General features: G+C 59.2%; 1 protein-coding gene across 3 annotated transcripts in view; it reads left to right on the forward strand.

The window, feature by feature from the left end:
- Positions 1-17,921, forward strand: part of TLE3 (TLE family member 3, transcriptional corepressor) — a 43,970-nt gene that overhangs the window by 15,944 nt on the left and 10,105 nt on the right. For all 3 annotated transcript variants that reach the window (XM_072951141.1, XM_072951142.1, XM_072951143.1), the window contains exons 5-8: positions 4,445-4,507; positions 6,036-6,110; positions 12,938-13,142; positions 14,679-14,695. In XM_072951141.1, coding sequence (XP_072807242.1) covers positions 4,445-4,507; positions 6,036-6,110; positions 12,938-13,142; positions 14,679-14,695 — 360 coding nt within the window. The remainder of the gene's footprint in view (positions 1-4,444; positions 4,508-6,035; positions 6,111-12,937; positions 13,143-14,678; positions 14,696-17,921) is intronic.

Genomic DNA, 17,921 nt, shown 5'->3' on the forward strand with positions numbered 1-17,921 from the left:
GTTTAGAACTGAATACCGGAGAGATGGTCTTGTGGAAGAGGCTGGCAGCTGTGTCTTGAGCAGTTAAATTTAAAAACAAAAAAAAGCTGAAGACTGGGTGCAGAAAACCAGGAGCAGGAGGCTGCTGGGGGTGTGGACCCAGAGCAGATTCCGTCTCCTTTCCTTCAGTGTCCCGGGCCAAATGTGAGCGCTAGAGCCTTGCTGGAGCAGTGTGCTTTGAGAAGGCCCGAGTACCCTCCGCTTACGGCAGGGTGTTTTCGAGGTCCCGCTTTAATGAGGAGATGGTCGTGTGAATGGGAGTTACCAAGGCAAGTTGAGCAGATTGAGAAAGGACACGAGCACCCCACCCCCCATGCCGTCTTGTGTTCCGTCGTTTATTTGCCTGACAATCTTGACAGAGACTCGGGGCAGGTGTCACTCCCAGCTCCCAGTCGGGAGCGCAGATTCTGGATTTCACAAGATCTCTGCCCGTTTCTTCTCTGAGCTGCTTCTCTGCCTGTGTCTGGTAGATTAGTTCCTTCTGAGGAACACTGTTTTTCCACCTGCAAAGCTGCCTTCTTTGAACCACACTTGAAAGGAAACTTTCAAAGGCAGTACCAGGCTCCCCAAACACCTTTCTCCAGAGGAAGCCGTCCTTCCGCCACGCGGCACCCACCCCCTCCCAGGCTCTCGGCTGAGGATCCGGCTCAAAGGCAGTGGCTCTGCGGGACCAGGATGGAGGCGAGGCTGGAGGTCTGCCCTGGGAGCCCAGCCGCCTCATGGAGAACACGGGGCCCAGGATTGCCGAAAGGGGTTTTCCAGTCTGGGATGTGTGACCTGTCCCACGTCTTGATTGGTTTTTTCCTTTCCTTTCTTGGAGCCGATGTTTACAGCTCGCTTGAGTTGGATCAGATGCTGTTTTAACAGCTGTTCTAATCGGATGTGCTGTCAATGATTAACCCTGATGATAGTTTTTCTTTCAAAAATACTTCTCTCAAAATGTTGGAATTTGGCTTCTTGGCAGGAAGCCGTTCGTGCAGTTGCTTGGTTGCCGAGTGTCAGTTTCCTCGTCTGAAAGCTGGAGGTCTGTGAGAAGTGCCTCCCCGCTGGGGGCTGTGGGCTCACCCACGACGTGCCGGCAGCCGCTGCTCAGGGGACGTTGGCCGCTACTGTTACCACTGTTGAGAGCAGTTCTGTCTGGCCGACTTTCTGTTTGTAGGAGCTTCCCCTCCTGCAGTCCCCGCCCTCAAAAAGTCAACATTAAAAAAAGAGAGTCGCTCTGTGAACAGTTTTCGCGTTCGTTCTTTGATGCACCGGCGTGCGCCTAGCCCGTCCTGAGGGTCGGATGGTCTACGCAGAGAAGACGAAGGCGCAGTTCCTGCTCCCACGTGCTGGGGAGACGGGGTGGGGGGCGTGCTGCTCCTCAGCAGGTGGTGGCCCAGTCTCAGCTGGAGGGATGGGACGCGCACCCCCTCTTCCCCCCAGAAAAACACCCCGGACCCAGGCACAGGGACCAGGTGTGACACCACCCCATCCCCTCTGCCCGCCCCCAGCCCTGTGCAGCCAGAGTCCTCCCTGCCACTCCGCGACGGTGCTGTTCATTGAGTCTGGGCCCCAGGAGAGAGCCTGAAGGCTGGTAGCCCAGGCTTCTGGAACACTCCAGATCGGTGTGGAGCTCTTCTGCTGGCTCTTGGTTGATGTTCGTGGTTTGGGGAGGCCAGAACTGCTTTCAGGGGGTGGAAGGATGAGATGAGCGGGAGCTTGTTCTGAGCCCCCCCACAGCAGCGGCCTCCTGGTGGCCTGGATGCCTGCCGAGCCTTGAGCCAGGCAGGGCTCCATGAAACCCCAGCAGGTCCCTCTCCCTCGTAACCAGCAGGTGCTGGGCTCTGGCCCAGGCCTTGCAGAAGAGATCCCAGCCGGGGGCAGCCTGTGGCCACGTGTTTGCTAAAAGACATGGGGAAGAGGAAGGTCAGCTACTCTTTGTTTTCTCCTTTACCCGCCAAGAGCCTGGCGCTTGTGCTATTTGCTGGAGGAAGTCGACAACTGCTGGGACTCTCTTAGAGCAGCCACCCCAGAGCCGGAGGGGCTTGCCGTTGTGGGTCAGAGTGACCAGGAAGGCTCCGAGCCTGCCGCCAGCCCTCCTAGCTGGGGAGGGGGCGGCAGCCAGGGGCCCACCGGGTGGCTCGTGGCTGGTCCGGCTTGGCCACTACCTCGCCCTGTCACAGAGGACTCGGGCTGCCGCCCCGCCTCCCGGGTGTACGTGAGCCCTCAGCCCACCGCTGCCCCCCCACCCTGGGGCAGACCCAGCCCCACGGCTGGGGGCACTGCTGTGTGAAGTCTCGAGAAGTAAAGGCGGGGGGCCGGTGAGAGGCTTGGCTCAACGTTTCCTGGGCACCTGCTTTGTTCCAGGCACTTCCCTGCCGGTCATTTGAGGGGAGAGGCCTTGGACCCATGAGCTTCCTAAGCAGTAAGAATAGTTTAGTTTATTCTCTTTGCTTTTTGTTTTTAGTAAAGCTTCCTCTTCTTACTTGGTGCGTGAACACGTGGCGGCTGAGTGACTGTGTTCTCCACGCGGCTTGGACTGAGCCGGCTGTGCCTAGAGCTGACGTGGACGCCCTGACTCTTCGGTTCCGTTCCCTTCCCCACCATCAGTTACCTGGGGGGAGGGGAAAGTGAACAGACGTGAGAAAGGACCCTGTTCTGGAGCAGAACTCTTCCTTCCCGCCTACTTAGATTAATAGCTTGCACAGCAGTTACTTCGTAATCTTCCCAGGTTCCTTACAGAATGAACGACAGGCCTCCATCCAGTGGGCAGAGGCCGGGGTGCTGCTGAAAGCCCTGCGGTGCACGGAACAGCCCCACGCGGGGAAGGGTTACCCGGCCCCGAGTCAGTAGTCAGTCAGATGCTGACAAGCCCCGCCGTACAGTGTCCTTGCCAGACTGCACCCCAGACATGCAGACAGGAGGCCCATGGGCCCCAGCCGGGGCGGACACCCTCTCCCCCCTGGGAGTTTGGAAACGTAGGGACGGTTATCGGCGCTCAGTTGGTCTTGGATACGAGGGACAGTCCTTCGCACCAAAGACTTCTTTTACCCCAGATGCCCACCATGGGAAACACTGGCCCTGTTCCTGGGGGGCCAGAGTGTTCCAGGAGAGAGGAGGGGTCCCTGATCCCCAGCCAGGAGCCCCCGACGCCACGGCCAGGCTGTCTGTCGGAGCCGGCACTGCAGCCGGCGGCCCTGAACCAGAGGCGTCCTCACCAGTGGCTGGGGGGAGGTGGGGGTGCTGGCCCCAGCAATTCTCCTGAGGTCCAGGGTCTGTCTGTAGGCCTTCAGACAGCATTGTTTTAATTTTAAGCGCACAAGGATTTCTCATCCAGAATCGTCTGACATGCAGATGATCACAGATTTTTAAAGGCTGTTGTCATGGTTTTGTCTCTGAAAGATTGCTATGTGCTGACGGGAGCTTTGAAGCCGGCTCTGGGACCTCAGTCCTGGCGGCCTCGGGATTCAGAATGAGATAAGAGAAGCAATTCTGAGACTTGTCTGCCAGTGGTCCGTGGCCTTTCTGTCTGGACTCGGTTAACCGTGTAACCCCGCTCTTTTTTTTTCTTTTTTTTTTAAGACCATTCTTCATCTGAGATGGCGTACACAGAACATGGTGGCAAAGCAGTTGAGGTTTTTCTGGATGTGATCTTGTCTGGAGTGTTTGGGGTGGCAGAGAACTGATCTGTCTTTTGACTGCCAACTTACATGAGGGGCCAGGGATCCACTGAGTTACGTCCCGAGCAGCATCTTAGGGAAAGCAAATGAAAAAGTAGTGTTACCCTAAAAAAAATGAAGGGTTAACGAGGAGATGGACTTTGGGCTGGACAGCACACACGAGGGCGAGGGATTGGTCCTGTGGGGAAGAGGCAGCCGTGAAAAGTAGGGGGCGAGAGAGACCCTCTAAGCCCCTCATCACCGCGTGAGTCTGGTCCCGGGGAGCCCTTTGGCACGTGTGGCTGGTGGCCTCCCATCACCTGATTCGTCTGGGAGCCTGAGCGCCGGTCTCGCTGTCGCCCTTGGGCCCCTGGGCCGAGCGGCCCCTTCTCACCGCCCTGTGCTTCTCTGCTGTGCTCGGTCTCACCGCATTGTGCGCTGAGGGGATGGAGCTTGCTTTATTTTGCTTTGTTTTGATTAGGGCTTCCACCCAGAGGAGGCGAGCAGTACCCTGAAGCGAACACAGCCCGCCTCTGATAGGAGACCGGAGCGCCCTGAAACATGGGCAGCCTGGCTGGAGGGCGGTGGAAGGGATCTCTCCAGGCTGTGGACTACAGCGAGGCCTCTGCGGGAGGCCCGCCAAGGGTGGGAGGGTGGAGCCCGTTGAGGGTCTGTGGTTCGGGGGGAGTTTGTCCTTCCACCGTCTGCATTCTGGGGAGTTGATTTATTTGCCTGAGCCTCATGCGGGCTCTTCTCTTTTGCAGACAGAGATTGCGAAGAGACTGAACACGATTTTAGCACAGATCATGCCTTTCCTGTCCCAGGAGGTAAGACCTTCCTTTGCTGGGTCCTTTCTTTCTAGAGCCCAGTGGCTGCCCAACTCTGACTGGAGCCCCGGCCCCTGTCCCTTCCCGTGGACTGAAGTTGACAGCCTGGGGGTCTACAGGACTTTCTCCGGCGTGTCAGAGGGACCATTCGTTCCTTCTTCCCGTGGTATCAGTTCTCTGGAGCTGCTGGAGACCCGAGAGGAGGGCCCTGGCCTGTGACAGGGCTTGTAATGGGCAGTGGGTACTTTTGTGGCCCCTCCAGGCCCCATCTAAACCAGCATCTCCAGCCTCTGCTTCCCTGGGCCCCAGCTTCCGCACCTGGAAACATCTAAGAGCAAGGAAGCCTGGCCAGTTGGTGCCAAGGGCCAGAGCCTGTGAGGGGCTCCGTTACCCAAAGGGACCCCAGCCCCCAGGACAGGGTGTCCCCGTCAGAGGCACGCCCAAGTTGGTCACATCTTCTAAGCACACTTTCCAAGAGGACCCCCCCCTAAGCCTGAGGCAGGGCTGGGCCAGTGGGCAGTATGAGAAAAGCATCTCTATGGAGGCGCCTTGGTGCAGGGCAGACGGGGGCTGCCCGAGGGGCCTTTTCTGTCCAGCAGAGCTCGGTCCAGCTGGGGCAGGCCCCGCCCTCCAGGCCCCCTCGGTGGCTGGGCCCACCCGGCTCCCTCCTGGAGTCTTGGGTCTCTGAGACGGAGCAGTGGCCCACACGTGATTGAGTTCACGAGAAAACAGGTACGGCGCTGCCCTCAGAGCTTGCAGCCTTTTAGGAGCGGCAGTTGCCTGTGAAGCAGGCTGAGGGGAATGAATGCAGTAAAAAAAAATTTTTATTAATAGACTTAATTTTTTAGAGTAGTTTGAGGTTCACGGCAAAACTGAGTGGAAGGCACGGGGGCGTCCCCCAGCCCCCCGTCTGCATCCCTCAGCGGAGTGACTGGCGAGCCTGCAGCAACGTGCCGTCACCGCGTCCCGAGCGGCACTGGGGCCCGCCAGGCCGTCTTTCTCTCCCCAGACACGTATTTTTGTTTCCCACTTAGACAGATGCAGGCTGAGCGTGTGTAGATACATGTGCTTTTCTTCCGAACCCCCTGAATGTCAGCTGCAGAGACGGTGACGGCTCGCAGCGCTCACCGCTCTACCCGCGTCTCCTGAGCACAGGACGGCCTCCTGCAGGCCTGAGCCTTGTCACCGCGTTTAGAAAACGAATCATCGTTCAGTAACATCATCCAGCGTCCAGCTCATTCTCAAAGGCACGGAAGGAAGGGACTTTGTGCAGTGGAGGGAGACGGTTGACCAACAGCCATCTTTTGGCTCATTTATGTTTTAACTTGAAACTATAGGAGGTCTTCGTTGCATGCTGGTTGAAAAGGGTTTAAAGAAGAAAGTCCCCTGGTCCACCTGTGTCCTGTTTCGGTTAGCGGCCCTCCTCTGCCTTCTCGGGGGGCTGTGTCCCCTCCTGTCCCGGGCGGCCCTCCAGGGCTCCTCTGTCGGGGAAGGCGGCTGCCTCTAACCCACACCCCATTTCCTCTAGCACCAGCAGCAGGTGGCTCAGGCGGTGGAACGGGCCAAGCAGGTGACCATGACGGAGCTGAACGCCATCATCGGGGTACGTGGACTCCCCAGTCTGCCTCTCGCCATGTGTATAGCCCTCTTATTCCTCTCACTGACCGTAACCAGAGGTGGACCCTGACCTTAGCTGGCCTCAAAGAATGGCAGCCCCAGGGCTCCGGCCTCCCCCACATCTCATGGGCTTGGACCCATTTAGAGAATTTCCCCATTGGCTCCCCAGTTGCCTCCCACTCCCCAAATTAAAGGGGTGCCCAGCACGCCCCAGTCCGTCTCTGCACTCGTCAGCCCCCTCCTCCCCTGGCTTTATGGTGTCTCTGGCATTGAGGCGGGGTGGGCTCCGGGGTCACCTCGGAGGCCCAACCGACGGACGAGGGTGCCCGGCCTCCTCCCCCACCTCCCCAGGGGTCTGTCCCCTCCCGGGCACAGGTCTGCCCTTCTTTGGCCACCTGGGATCAGCATTGTCTCTGCCCTGCTGCTGCTGTGAACGCGCTGTGGCATTCGGGGCTGGGCTTGCCGTCTGTGCGCGGGGCTGCCTGGCCGCGTGCTCGCCGTGTGCCTGGGTGGCTTCCAGCCAGGGCACCTGGGTGGGTCTCCCTGACGTCCTAGACGGCCCGTCTCACCCGGGAGCAGAAGAAGATAACGCAGAGCGCCCTATGACGCCCACTTCTGGTCTGTCCCCTCGGTGGAAGGAGGAAGCCAGATTTCTCCCCTTAGTGCCCCCGCCTGGCTTGCATCTTGACTGCATTTCTTGGAGTCACGTTGCTTCTTTCTCCTGCTTGCTGCTTTGGGGTGAGGCTAAGGACGTTCAAGACAAGCAGCTGAGGAGGAACAGTCTATTTAATGTGGCTTGGGGCAAATCCCTTGGCCCCAGGATGAACCTGTCCACCTTTGGTGCCTGAAACGAAGGGGGTGGGCGAGACCCCTGCTTCCCATTCACCAGTGGCTGAGTGTGCGTGCCCGAGGGGGCTTCCAAATAACAGGAAATCCAGGACCCTCACCCCAGAGTTACTCTCCGCAGGTCTGGGGTGGGGCTGGGACTTTGTGTTTTTCAAGTTTTCCAGATCATTCTGAAGGGTGGTCAGTCTTGGGAAGCGGCGGACTGGTTGGCTGAGGTCCCTTCAGCCCTCTGGTTGGTCCTCATTCCTCCTCTGGTTCTTAAGTGGGGTCATTGTTTCGCGGTGGGCCTGAAGGCCCAGAGTGTTCTGCTTGGTGAGCTGAATGATGCCTCTGGGCTTGTCGTTCTGGGGCGAAACCTGGAGGCCTGTATTCTGGTCGTGCCTCTTCCTGTGTGACCTCAGGCAGGTTAAAGGAGGGAGTGGACCAGCTTCTCTCTTCGGGCCAGGAGTGCCAGGAGGGTAGGGTTGGAGTGCCCGAATGATGCTGGCGGATCCTGACCCTCTGACCCGCCATCGGGACTATGATGCTTATGTGGGCCTGTCCTCTGGCCTCTGTCCCTGGCGTCCGTCCCTGGTGGCTGTGGAATGCTGCTGGGGCAGATGCAGGAGCAGGAGCGTCAGCCTCCTCTGACTCCCATGATGTTGGGGGAGGAGCAGCGAGGAGTCTGGAAGTGGGGAGGGGAGGGGAGTGGTCGGTTTTTACAGCTTTTAGCAGTTGTGCTGGGAGGCAGAGCCCCCAGGGGTGAACTCACAATACTGTAAAGTTTGAGTTCTCAGAGACCATCTAACCCCAGGGTTCTTCAGCCCCAGGGCTGGTGAACTTTGAGGCCAGGTACCTGGTTAGGATGCGTGGGGGGGGGGTGTTCAGCCGCAGCCCTGGCCTCCACCCTTGGGACGCCCGTGGCTCCCCCACACACACACTCAGTGTGATGCCGACGTGTCTCCAGACATTGCCCAGTGTCCTGGCATCGGGGGGGCACACAAAGTGTCTCGTGATGGAGAACCGCCGATGTGACCCACTCCCGGGCCTTACAGAGATGGGAGGTGACTCACAGGTGGTCGCACGCTGTGCAGGCCGGAGGCCCGGGGCTGTCTTTCGGCTCAGGCTCTTCTCCCCCGCTTTCCGTCCAGTCCAGCCCTGGTGTGGAGCTGTGTCTTCCTCGGTGACCAGCACGCAGCCTGGTGGCTCTGCTGCCGGGGTGGAAGAGGCCGCAGGGGTGGGCGGCACAGCGTGAGCTCTGTCCCCTGAAATTCCTCCTCTTCCGGTTGCTCGTCCCCCCCCACCCCGCCCCCACCACCTGCTTCCCATCCCTGCCGTGGCCGCAGTGGGGTCCCCTCTCCTTCTCTGCCCCCCGCTTTTGGAATGAAAATCCTCTTACGAAAATTATTTTTTCTAAGTTCTAAGAGAAGTGTGGAGTTGGGGAGGAGGCGCTGCTTGGATGAGCTCCACGTCCATCAGGTCGTATTTAGGGAGCTACACGTTAGGTCAAGGCAGCTCCAGGCAGATATTGGAATTCAATTAAAGCCCACGAGTGGGGCCTGTGACCCCCATTTTCAGGGTAATTGCTTCTCCGGCTCTGAGCGAACGCCACCATCGCCCCGTCATTAAGCAGCTGGCATCTCATCGCTGCGCCTGACAGAGCCTCACATGGCAGGAATCACGGGGACGTGGAGGCAGGCTCGCGTGGGGAGCCCCAACTCCATCCAGCGGAGGAGGAAGGAGAGGGGAGAGTGGGCTGGCTCCTGGGCCGACCTGGGAAAGTGACAGGAGGAGGGTGGCGGGGGGCCGGAGTCCTGCCCCAGCAGTGAAGGGCAGGGGACGGCCTGGAGGCTCTTAGAGCAGCTAAGAATGGCTGTCCCCAGGGCCCTGTCGGACCTGCTGCTCTAGGGGAGGAGCCGCCTGGCCCCCTGGACTGGGAGTTAGGGTCTTGGCTCTGGAAATGCTTGGACAGCTTCTTGAAGTTTAACCCCACCCATGACCCTGAGAAGAGGAGCTCTCCGTCAAGGGACAGAGACGTCAGGTGTGATGCTCACAACCCAGCGACACGGATGCGGCTGGTGAGAGCCCCCGCCAGCCTCTCCTCGGAGTGGCCATACCTTCTGAGCCCAGGACGCGGGCACTCGGCGCACATGAGGAGGACAGGGCCACACGTCTGCCCCATAGGGCTGCGCTCTCACAGGCTGCTGTTCTGGCGAGAAGGTCAAGGGAGTGGGCCTCGTGAGGGGGCTGGCTTCCAGACTCCTCGCCCCTCTCCGGGGTGGGGGAGGCCGGGCGGGGTTGCTGGCGCCGCTTCCTGCCGTGGGCGAGAAGTCCTGGCGCGGGAGAGATTGGTGGGAGTGGGGGACAGGCAGCTGCCGGGTGGTGAGCCAGGGCCCTCTTCGGACAGTGGACTTGATTCCATTTCTCCCCAGTTGGAAACACTGTCACCCTCCCACTCAGGTGTCACTCTGTTTCTGCACGTGGTCCTCTAAATTTAGTCAGAGATGTGTCATGGGGCTAGACGTGCAGCCTGGGGCTGGCTGGGCCCCGCCGGCAGAGGGGCGAGGCTGTGACCTGGGCGTGGAGGCGGTGGTCCCTTGCCCCCCTGCAGAGGAACTTTCACTCTGCAGTCAAGACCGTCGGTAGCAGGTCCTTTGCCCGACGAGCCCTGGCATCTGTTCTCGCCCTGAGAGGGAGGCCTTGGAGGTCGGCTGAGTGACCCTGCTTCCTGGAGCCTGCTGGGCCGCTCCTGCCGGCATCTTCGCCCAAAGCAGCCCTCGGGGGGATTTCTGGCTGTGCAGGGGGTGCTCCTGTCCTTGAAGATGAGGGGTACGTGGAGGTCACCTTCCCTCTGGCAAAGAGGACAGTCCTGCATGACGTGCCGCAGTGGAAAACTGCCCTCTGTGCCACGGAAGCTCCGCAGCTTTGAAAGCCACTGTTTCCTAAACCCCCACCACAGCTACGGCCTTGCTCCGAGTCTGTGACACTGGCTCGCTGTTCCCCATCGGGAGCAGCGGGGCGCCCCACTGATACTCCTTGTCCCAACAAACTGAGCTGCGTCTCGCTGGGGCTTGGAGAGGAGGCTCGGATGTGGGAGGTGGATGGCTTTTGGACAGAGCCACTCTGCTGACTGACTTCCCAGCCTCTCCTTGTCCATCTTTTCCAACATTCTCACCTGTTCACCCAGCAAATGTGTACTGAGCACACGTGCCAGGCGCTGCTCAAGGTGCTGGGTGGGGAAAACAAGGTCCCTCCCCGGAACCCACGAGTTGCTGAGCATCACAGAAAGATGGGAGAAATGGCTCTGTCTGTGGTCCTCTCACAGTCTTGCTGGTGCCAGCGAGCACCGACGCTGCCTATACGCGCAGTAACATGCGTGAACCTTATGCAGCCCGAAGAGGTGGGCTGCGCCCTGAGGAAACTGAGGCTCAGAGAGGTCCACTGACGCACCTGAGGTCTCACTGCTGGTAGAAGACAGAGCAGGACGTCATCCTTGGCCAGCCCGGCTCGAGTCTGCGCTGGCAGGCCTCCCTGGAGGGAGGAGCCCGTTCCCACCAGGATGACGGGGCGCTTGACCTGGGCGAGACTGAACCTAGAAGGCCGGGCAAGAGGGCAGAATCGCATGCTTGAAATTATTCAGCTGCGTCTTCTCATAGGTACCAATCTTCAATAAGCTCTTTCTCTGAAAACAAGATTGTGGGAGGAGGCTGCCGGGCACCCAGGCAGCAAAGCTGCTTTGAAGCTGCCCACCCTCTTCCCTTCTATTCCTCGCGTGGTCTTACTGGCCAGGCCCTGTAAAAAGTGGGTTCAATTATATACCTCAGTCCTTGCTTTCTGGGATTTGACTGAATTGTTAACACTGGTGGGATTAAAGGATCTACCAGCAATTGTTTGAAACCACAGGGTCCCCAGTGGACTCTTAAAACCTGGGCCTCCAGATAAGGCCGGATGGTCCAGCCACACCGAGGATGCCATGTCGCCAGTGAAGGGACATGTGCATTTGTTCAGAACACTCGTAACCTTCCTGCTATACAAGTGGATTTTAATTTAACAAGAGCCCGTTTGTTCAGAAGCATGTAAACTTTGTAAAGGAACCTGGACAGATTAACAGCGGACACTTCAGGGGAGCAGGTGGACGGGCAATGTTAGAAAAACTGTTCAGTCTACACTTATTTTTGATATTTTTCTCACAGTGAGTATGTGGAGTTTTGTTTGTTTTTGTTTTTGTTTTTGTTTTAGTAAGATATAGAAATTACATTTTCTCTAGAAGGAAGAGGTGTGAGAGATCAGGTGTGAGCTCGCGTCCCAGACGAGTCTGAGCGCCTGGCTGGGGTGGGCCCGTCCTGCAGGGGTTCCTGGGGCACTCGGCTTGACTTCTGCTCTGGCATCTCAGGGCAGATGTGGGGTCAGGCCACACTGGGGCCAGTGCCCACCAGGAGCTTCCATAAGTTGCTCAGCAAGAGTTGTCCCAGGTCCCAGGTGATGGCCACAGGTCCCAGCCTTCCCCCCCGCAAACTGAGAAATGAGGCCTCTGGGGCCGGGAATGTGGTGTGGCTGGGGCTGCCTTTAATTTTGGCGGGGGGACACCAGATTGGCAGTTTTGTGGCTTAGTTGGGGGAGAGCAGGGCCTTTGACCCCAGACCTTGAAAACACTTACTGCCTCTTGGAGCCTCACATCTATCCAGAGCTGTGGGCCTTTACCTGTGAGTCACGGTCCCCGGGACGGGCGAGCTTAGTTAGATTTTGGCCCTTAGTCACCCCCACCAGCCTTCTTGCTTTGGGGAGAGGTCTCCTTAGGAACATCCTCTGGATGAGGTTGGCGACTGACATTTCAGTCCGGATCCCACACTAGTGGTGGGACTTGACTAGTCACTGGCTGCCCACTGCGGCCCCTGAGCGCCAGTCTGTCCTCTGTAAAATGGGCTCAGTGCCTCCTTTGCCAGGTAGTTGGAAGGGTCACTGACATATGTGGAAAGCACCCAGGCAGCCATTCGGGCGTTTCATGTTTAGTGAACTTCCCTTCCCTCCTCTCCAGCCCGTTGAGAAGAAAGCCGTCTGCGTGCCCAAGGCCCCGGCCACGCTTCCTGACGTGGCCTTAGGGGTGATTGCTTTCTCTTGGCTGCTGGTGGGGAACCGGTGGCGTGGGGAAGAAGACCCTGAGGGTGGTGCCAGGTCGGGTCCCGGGCATGTGCGGGGCAGAGCCCTTGACTGGAGGGGGGTCATCTTTGCTGGTGGTGTAATAGCAGAGTTAATCCAGGTCTCGGCTGTGGGACAGAGGGTGCCCTGAAAAGCCCTGTGGTAAACGTAATCTCCTGTTACGAAGTCGCTCAGCGAGTAGCCTGCCTGAGGTCACCCAGCAAGCAAGTGCCAGAGCTGGGATTTGAATCTTGGTCTTTCTCGATTCCAAAGCCTCCCTCTTTTCGTTGCCCTGTTGTCCTCGCTGATGTCCAGTGATGTTAGTTCTCGTCCCGCTGGCCCCCAGCGCCTCTTGCTCTCGCGACTACCCTCCTGGGTCCTGCCCCACCTCTGCAAGACAGGGGGTGGGGGGAATTCCTCAGAATCTGGGAGTCTTCCCCAGGGTGTGGACTCAGGGTGGAGGCGCCAGCTGCTAATTGTCTGCAGGCATGTAAGCATGAGCAAAAACTGACCGCCAGCAGCTTGAAAATGGATCCCCCTCAACAGAGAGGGAGCCCTGATGACTGTGTGGTTTCTGAATGCATGCTTTATTTATCTTGGGCTTGGAAACGTACCTTGAGAAATTCTGTCTTGAGACTAGGGTTGGGGAGGAGGTGGAATGTTTGCAATCATAAATCTTGCATCTAAATTGCAGTCCATTAACAGACTTCCTCCAGCCTGACAGCACGTGGACTGAGCTGGGGGCAAAGGTTTGGGGGCATTTTTCCCCTGCCACACCCTGAGGAGTGAGAGGGCCGGCCCCGGCACCACACCCTCCCTGCTCAGCCGTGCTCACCACCAACTTCATTGCAGCAACAGCAGCTCCAGGCGCAGCACCTCTCCCACGCCACGCACGGCCCCCCGGTCCAGCTGCCGCCCCACCCGTCAGGCCTCCAGCCTCCAGGGATCCCCCCAGTGACGGGGAGCAGCTCAGGGCTGCTGGCGCTTGGTGCCCTGGGCAGCCAGGCCCACCTGTCAGTGAAGGACGAGAAGAACCACCATGAGCTGGACCACAGAGGTGCGCCCAGGGGCTGGGGTGAGGGGCAGAGGGCAGGGTGGGGGGTCCTGGAGGCCCCGCTGTGAGTGCACACTGCAGATGCTGACACCCGAGGACCAGGAGTTAGCAGAAGACTTGGCACCATCTGTTAAGTTCCTGGGGCATGGAAACCAGAGCCCCGAGTTCGTCCGTGCCCACCCCCCAACCCCTAATGTGTACCCATGTCCCCTGCCTGGGACCATTCATCCCAGAGGACCTTCCCGTCTTCCCAGCTGCACCCTGCCCATCCTTCCAGGGCCAGCCCCGGCCCCACTTCCTCAGGAGGCCTTCCTGGCCAGGCTGGGGCCCTTTTCAAGTTCCGTAAGAATTTAAGTCCCAAGATGGGGCCTTTTGTTACTGTCCTCTTGTGTCCTGCCCTGGAAAATGTTTTATCCTCAGGATCATTAGTCCCTGAGGCCAGAGGCCAGGTTCCTGGGGGTTTACCTTAGCATCTGTGTCTCAGCCACACAGGGTCCTTGGAAAAGGTGCCCAGTTGGCACTCAAGTAAAGGCTTTCAGTGGACTGTTTGAGTGGGGGGTAGGAATCACGACTGCAGGGAGAGGACGGTAAAGACTGGGAATGGGCGCCCCCCCGACCCTTCACCCGGCCCTGACCACGAGGACCCAGGAAGCTGCTCTCAGCAGGAAAGGGAAGGACCTGGCTTCCTGGCAGACCCTTTGCAAAAATTGCCGCCTTGTGTGATCGGCCCTTAGATTTGTGTTTCCAGCTTTATTGAGATGTAATTGACATATACCGTCGTGTAAGTTTAAGGTGCACAACGTGATGATCTGATTCGTCCTTAGATACTGACTAGGCACATGGCCAATGCCTGTGAGCCCGCCCCGGGCGCCGAGGGCCTGGAGTGTCACCATCCTGCCGGGGCTGGGCTATGGGGCAGTAGGAGGTCGTAGGAACTGGAGGCTGAATTTTCTGTCCCGCAGTAGGATGGTCCTCTTCCTCTGCCAAGAGGACCTCCCCACAGCAGATAGGAGAGTCCGGGGGCGAGTCTTGGCTGGGGGGATAATCAGAGACCTCAACTTCCAGGGACTTCTTGGCAAAGAAGTAGAATGGTGTTCGTTTAAAAAGCACCACCACCAAAAAAAAAAAAACCGAAATAAACAATAGTGTTCTCAGCTCCCAGATCCCCCGGGTATGTTGCATGGCACGGTCCTTCCCAAGCTTGGTGGCTTTAAAACCCACTGACCAATAACCTTGCTGGCCTTCTCGGTACGTCAGGGCGAGCTGGGCCACAGCTTCCCCCAACCCCGCCGCACCCAGGACTGGGGGCCGTGCGAAGCATTGGAACTGGGGCTGTTAACTTCCAGGCTGAGCTGTCACTTGATGGCCCTGCCTTGGCTGACCTGCAGCGACTCAAAGGCCTGCTGCCCACTTTGAAACCCGTGAACTAGCGGAGCTGTAAAAGCCCCCTGGAGGAGACTGACCTTTCTTTCTTTCTTTCTTGTTTTTCCGTCTTGGGGGACCTGACCCGCCTCCTGGCCTGGCCTTCTGTCCCCAAAGAAAGAGAATCCAGCGCGGTAAGTGCCAGCATTCTGGAGCCTGTGGGGTGTGGTTGGGGTGCTGGGAGGAGGGTGGGTACCGTGTGGGATCCTGGGAGGCGGGGAGGGGTGTCACGAAGCAGGAGTTGTCAGCTGCTGAGTGACCTTCGCTCGAGGGAGCCTTTATCTCCGCAGGCTGCAGGTCCACCGTTTGTCAGATGAAGAGCTGGGCTGAGTGAGCTCTGACCCCCTTTACACGAGGGTGATTGCTGGAGAGGTCAGCCGGCCAGCCCTGAGGCTGCCAAGGAGGGTCGTGGGGTCACGGGGCTGAGCCCAGAGCTCAGGCCCCAGGTGTCCCTCGTTCGTTCGGGGCTGGAGTGCTTCCCTGCCCCCCAGGGTGGCTGCCCCCACGTGATCCTGTGTCCTCCTCGTTTCCTCTCCCTGTTCCAGGCTTTCACTCGGTTTAAGAAAGTGTTAGCGAGCGAGCATTGAGGCCAGGCTGCCTGCGTGTCTGCCAGCTCTGAGATTTGTTGTAAATCTTTCTGATCACACTGAGGCTCAGAGGTTCTGTTTCAAGCGAATAAGCCTTCTGAATCAGCGCAGTGGAGTCTGGATAAAAGAAATCCTCCAGCGATTAGCAAAGCTATTTTATTCCTCGTCGCCGTCCTTGTGTCGGGGGCCGTCTAATCTGTCAGGTTGGCTTTGGTTATTACCTCATGTTAAGTAGGACTCAGAAGGTCAGGCAGTTAACTAACCATCTAGACGGCAAGTCCTCGGGCGGCTCCTCCATCCCGACCCACCTCCCCTTCCCAGCCCTCCACCCAGCCGACGTCGGAGTCCCCACCAGCAGCAGTGCTCACGTGGCCTCTCGACTCCTGCGAGCTCGGAGATCCAGGTTGTTTGGGCCCAGGAGTGGCTCCGTATGTAGGGAAGGGAAGGGCTGAAGCTGAAAATCCACTTTGATTGCTTCAGCGTTGATCCCCCCAGTGGGCAGTATTTTTGGAGGAGCCGTTTGCCTGACAGGAGAGGGGCTGGGCTGGACACCGAAGCTCAGTCTGGTCCCAGCATCGTGGGACACTGGGTGGTATGCTTGGCTTCCCCGAGCCTGTTTCTCTGTCTGTAACACGGGCATATTCCCGCCCAGCCAGCCTCTCCACTTAGCTAGGAAGACGGCCTCAGAACAGGACCTGGGATCTGGAAGCTTATGGGCTTAACAGGGCCCCGCTGCAGGGGGAAGTGGGAATTTGAAGCCCACCCTTTCCCTGCCTTCCCACGCCCTCGTCCTCCCCGTTCTGGCCTCGTAGCCGTCTGTGAGCGCTTGCTGCTGAAAGAAGCCCTCGAGGAGCCCCCCAAGAGCAGGCTCTTCACTCCCTGGTGCTCACCCACGTCCAGAGCAGAGAGGCCACTGGGGACTCCCACAGAATGAATGAGGACGCTGTCCTGGGCCCGGTGGGCTTCTCTGGGGAGAGGCAGGAGGGGCTCGCACGTGTGCACGCGGCCTCGTGTTGGAGGGAGTGTAGACTCACATCATCAGCCCTTTGGAAACCAGGTTGTCAACAGATGCGGCCCCGGCAGGAAAGGCAGGGCCGTGTTGGCGCGGGAGGGGGGCGGCTGGACGGGCTGGACGCCGTCCCAGCGGGGTTAGCGTGCAGCCCAATTAGAGGCAGCCTCATTCATGTTGCCTAGCCTAGCCGAGGCAATGAAAAACACTTAGTCCCTTGGCCGCCTGCCAGCAGAGGCGGGCTGGATCGATGCCGCTGAACGCCTGACACGGCCCCCCCACCCCCCACCCTCGGCAGCGGGAGCGGGGGGCGGGGGCTTTCAGCCCGACTCTGGGAGAAGAGAGAGCCCGCTGTCTGCGCGCCACAGCCCGGTCGGCAGGGAGGAGCCTGGGCGGCCGCCCGCCCCGGGGCTCAGGCGCTGGGAGCGCTTCTGCTTAGCGCGGGGCGGCCACCGTCGCAGGAGATGGGGTGAAGTGGTGGTGATTTTTCTGCCGGTGCCCGTCCGTCCGCAGCGGCTAATTGAACCGCGGCTGTGCGGCATCACCGCGCCTGCCCGGCTACGGGGCCAGCTGAGCTGCAGCTCCGCTCTAACCTCCATATTTTCTTCAAGGCTTGATAACTCTGCCATTTCAATTTGCTTCAGGCAGAAACTTGGCAGGGAAGGGCTGCCCAGAAGCTGGCTTAGGGGAGGAAATGAAGTTCTGCGGCTGGTTCCCACCCCGCCCCGCCCCCCAGACGCAGGCCCTGGCCTCCTGGGAAGTGGCAGATGCTCCACCTGCTTCCTGATGCCCCCTTCTGATCAGAGGGTCCCCTGGGTCCCCACGTGGCCTCCTCATGCCCCTCGGGGGAGGGCGACGGGGAGGTGGGGTGAGCTGGCCTTCCGCTTCCCTCTGGCTGGACTGGGAGCTCCTGGAGGGCAGGGCCTGTGCCGCATGCATTCCTCCTTGCCTGGAGTCCAGCCCCGGCCTGCTTCAGGGCAGGTGCCCAGGAGAGGGTGGGCGAGGGCTGAGAGACAGGAGGAAGGTGTCTTGTGGCTGGTCCCTTAGGAAGGGGTAAACCCTCAGAGGCCCCTAGAGGGGCATCAGTTCTGATGCTGCCCTCCTGGCATGGGGTGTGCTGGCAGGGACCCAGTCTGGCGCTGACGGCCTTGTGATGCGCGCCGCTCCTGCTCACCCCTCGCTCCACGGGCCAGCGGGTCTCCGTCTGGGGCTGCCTCTCACCTTCCAGGACAGCTCCGTCCCCAGGCCCCAAAGTCCAACTCCTCGTCCTTACGTGCCTTATAATTGTAGGGGATCCCATCAGCGCTTCCAGGCCGAAAACACTTGGGTTTCCTTCATGTTGCCTCCTTCCAGGGGCCTTGGGCACGCCGCCCTCCGTCCTGGGTCCCCTGCTTCCCGTCACTACAAAGGGGGGATTCCATCTCACGTCTTTTCGTTTCTTAGACGGGAAAGGCTCCGCAACATGGCGTGTTTAAGATTCTCTGTAACCTTACTGTTACCCTAAAATTGTGGGAAGCCGCACTGGAGTAGCAGGATGTTTGCACAGCATCCACGTTCCCCCCTACGCTTGGGAGGCCTGTCGGCAGCCCCGCGCTCTCCCTCCATACCAGTCTCCCTGCCCCTGTCGGGTCCAGCAGATGAAGCATCGCTTGTGGCCGGCCTGTGGGCTCAGATCCATCTCTCAGGACTCAGTGCAGATTCAGCTTATCCATTCTTCGAGCAAACGTGTGGAGGCACCGATGGGTGATGGAGGAGACAGGCATG

The sequence above is a fragment of the Vicugna pacos genome, chromosome 27, assembly GCF_048564905.1.
Source record: "Vicugna pacos chromosome 27, VicPac4, whole genome shotgun sequence".
Taxonomy (NCBI): domain Eukaryota; kingdom Metazoa; phylum Chordata; class Mammalia; order Artiodactyla; family Camelidae; genus Vicugna; species Vicugna pacos.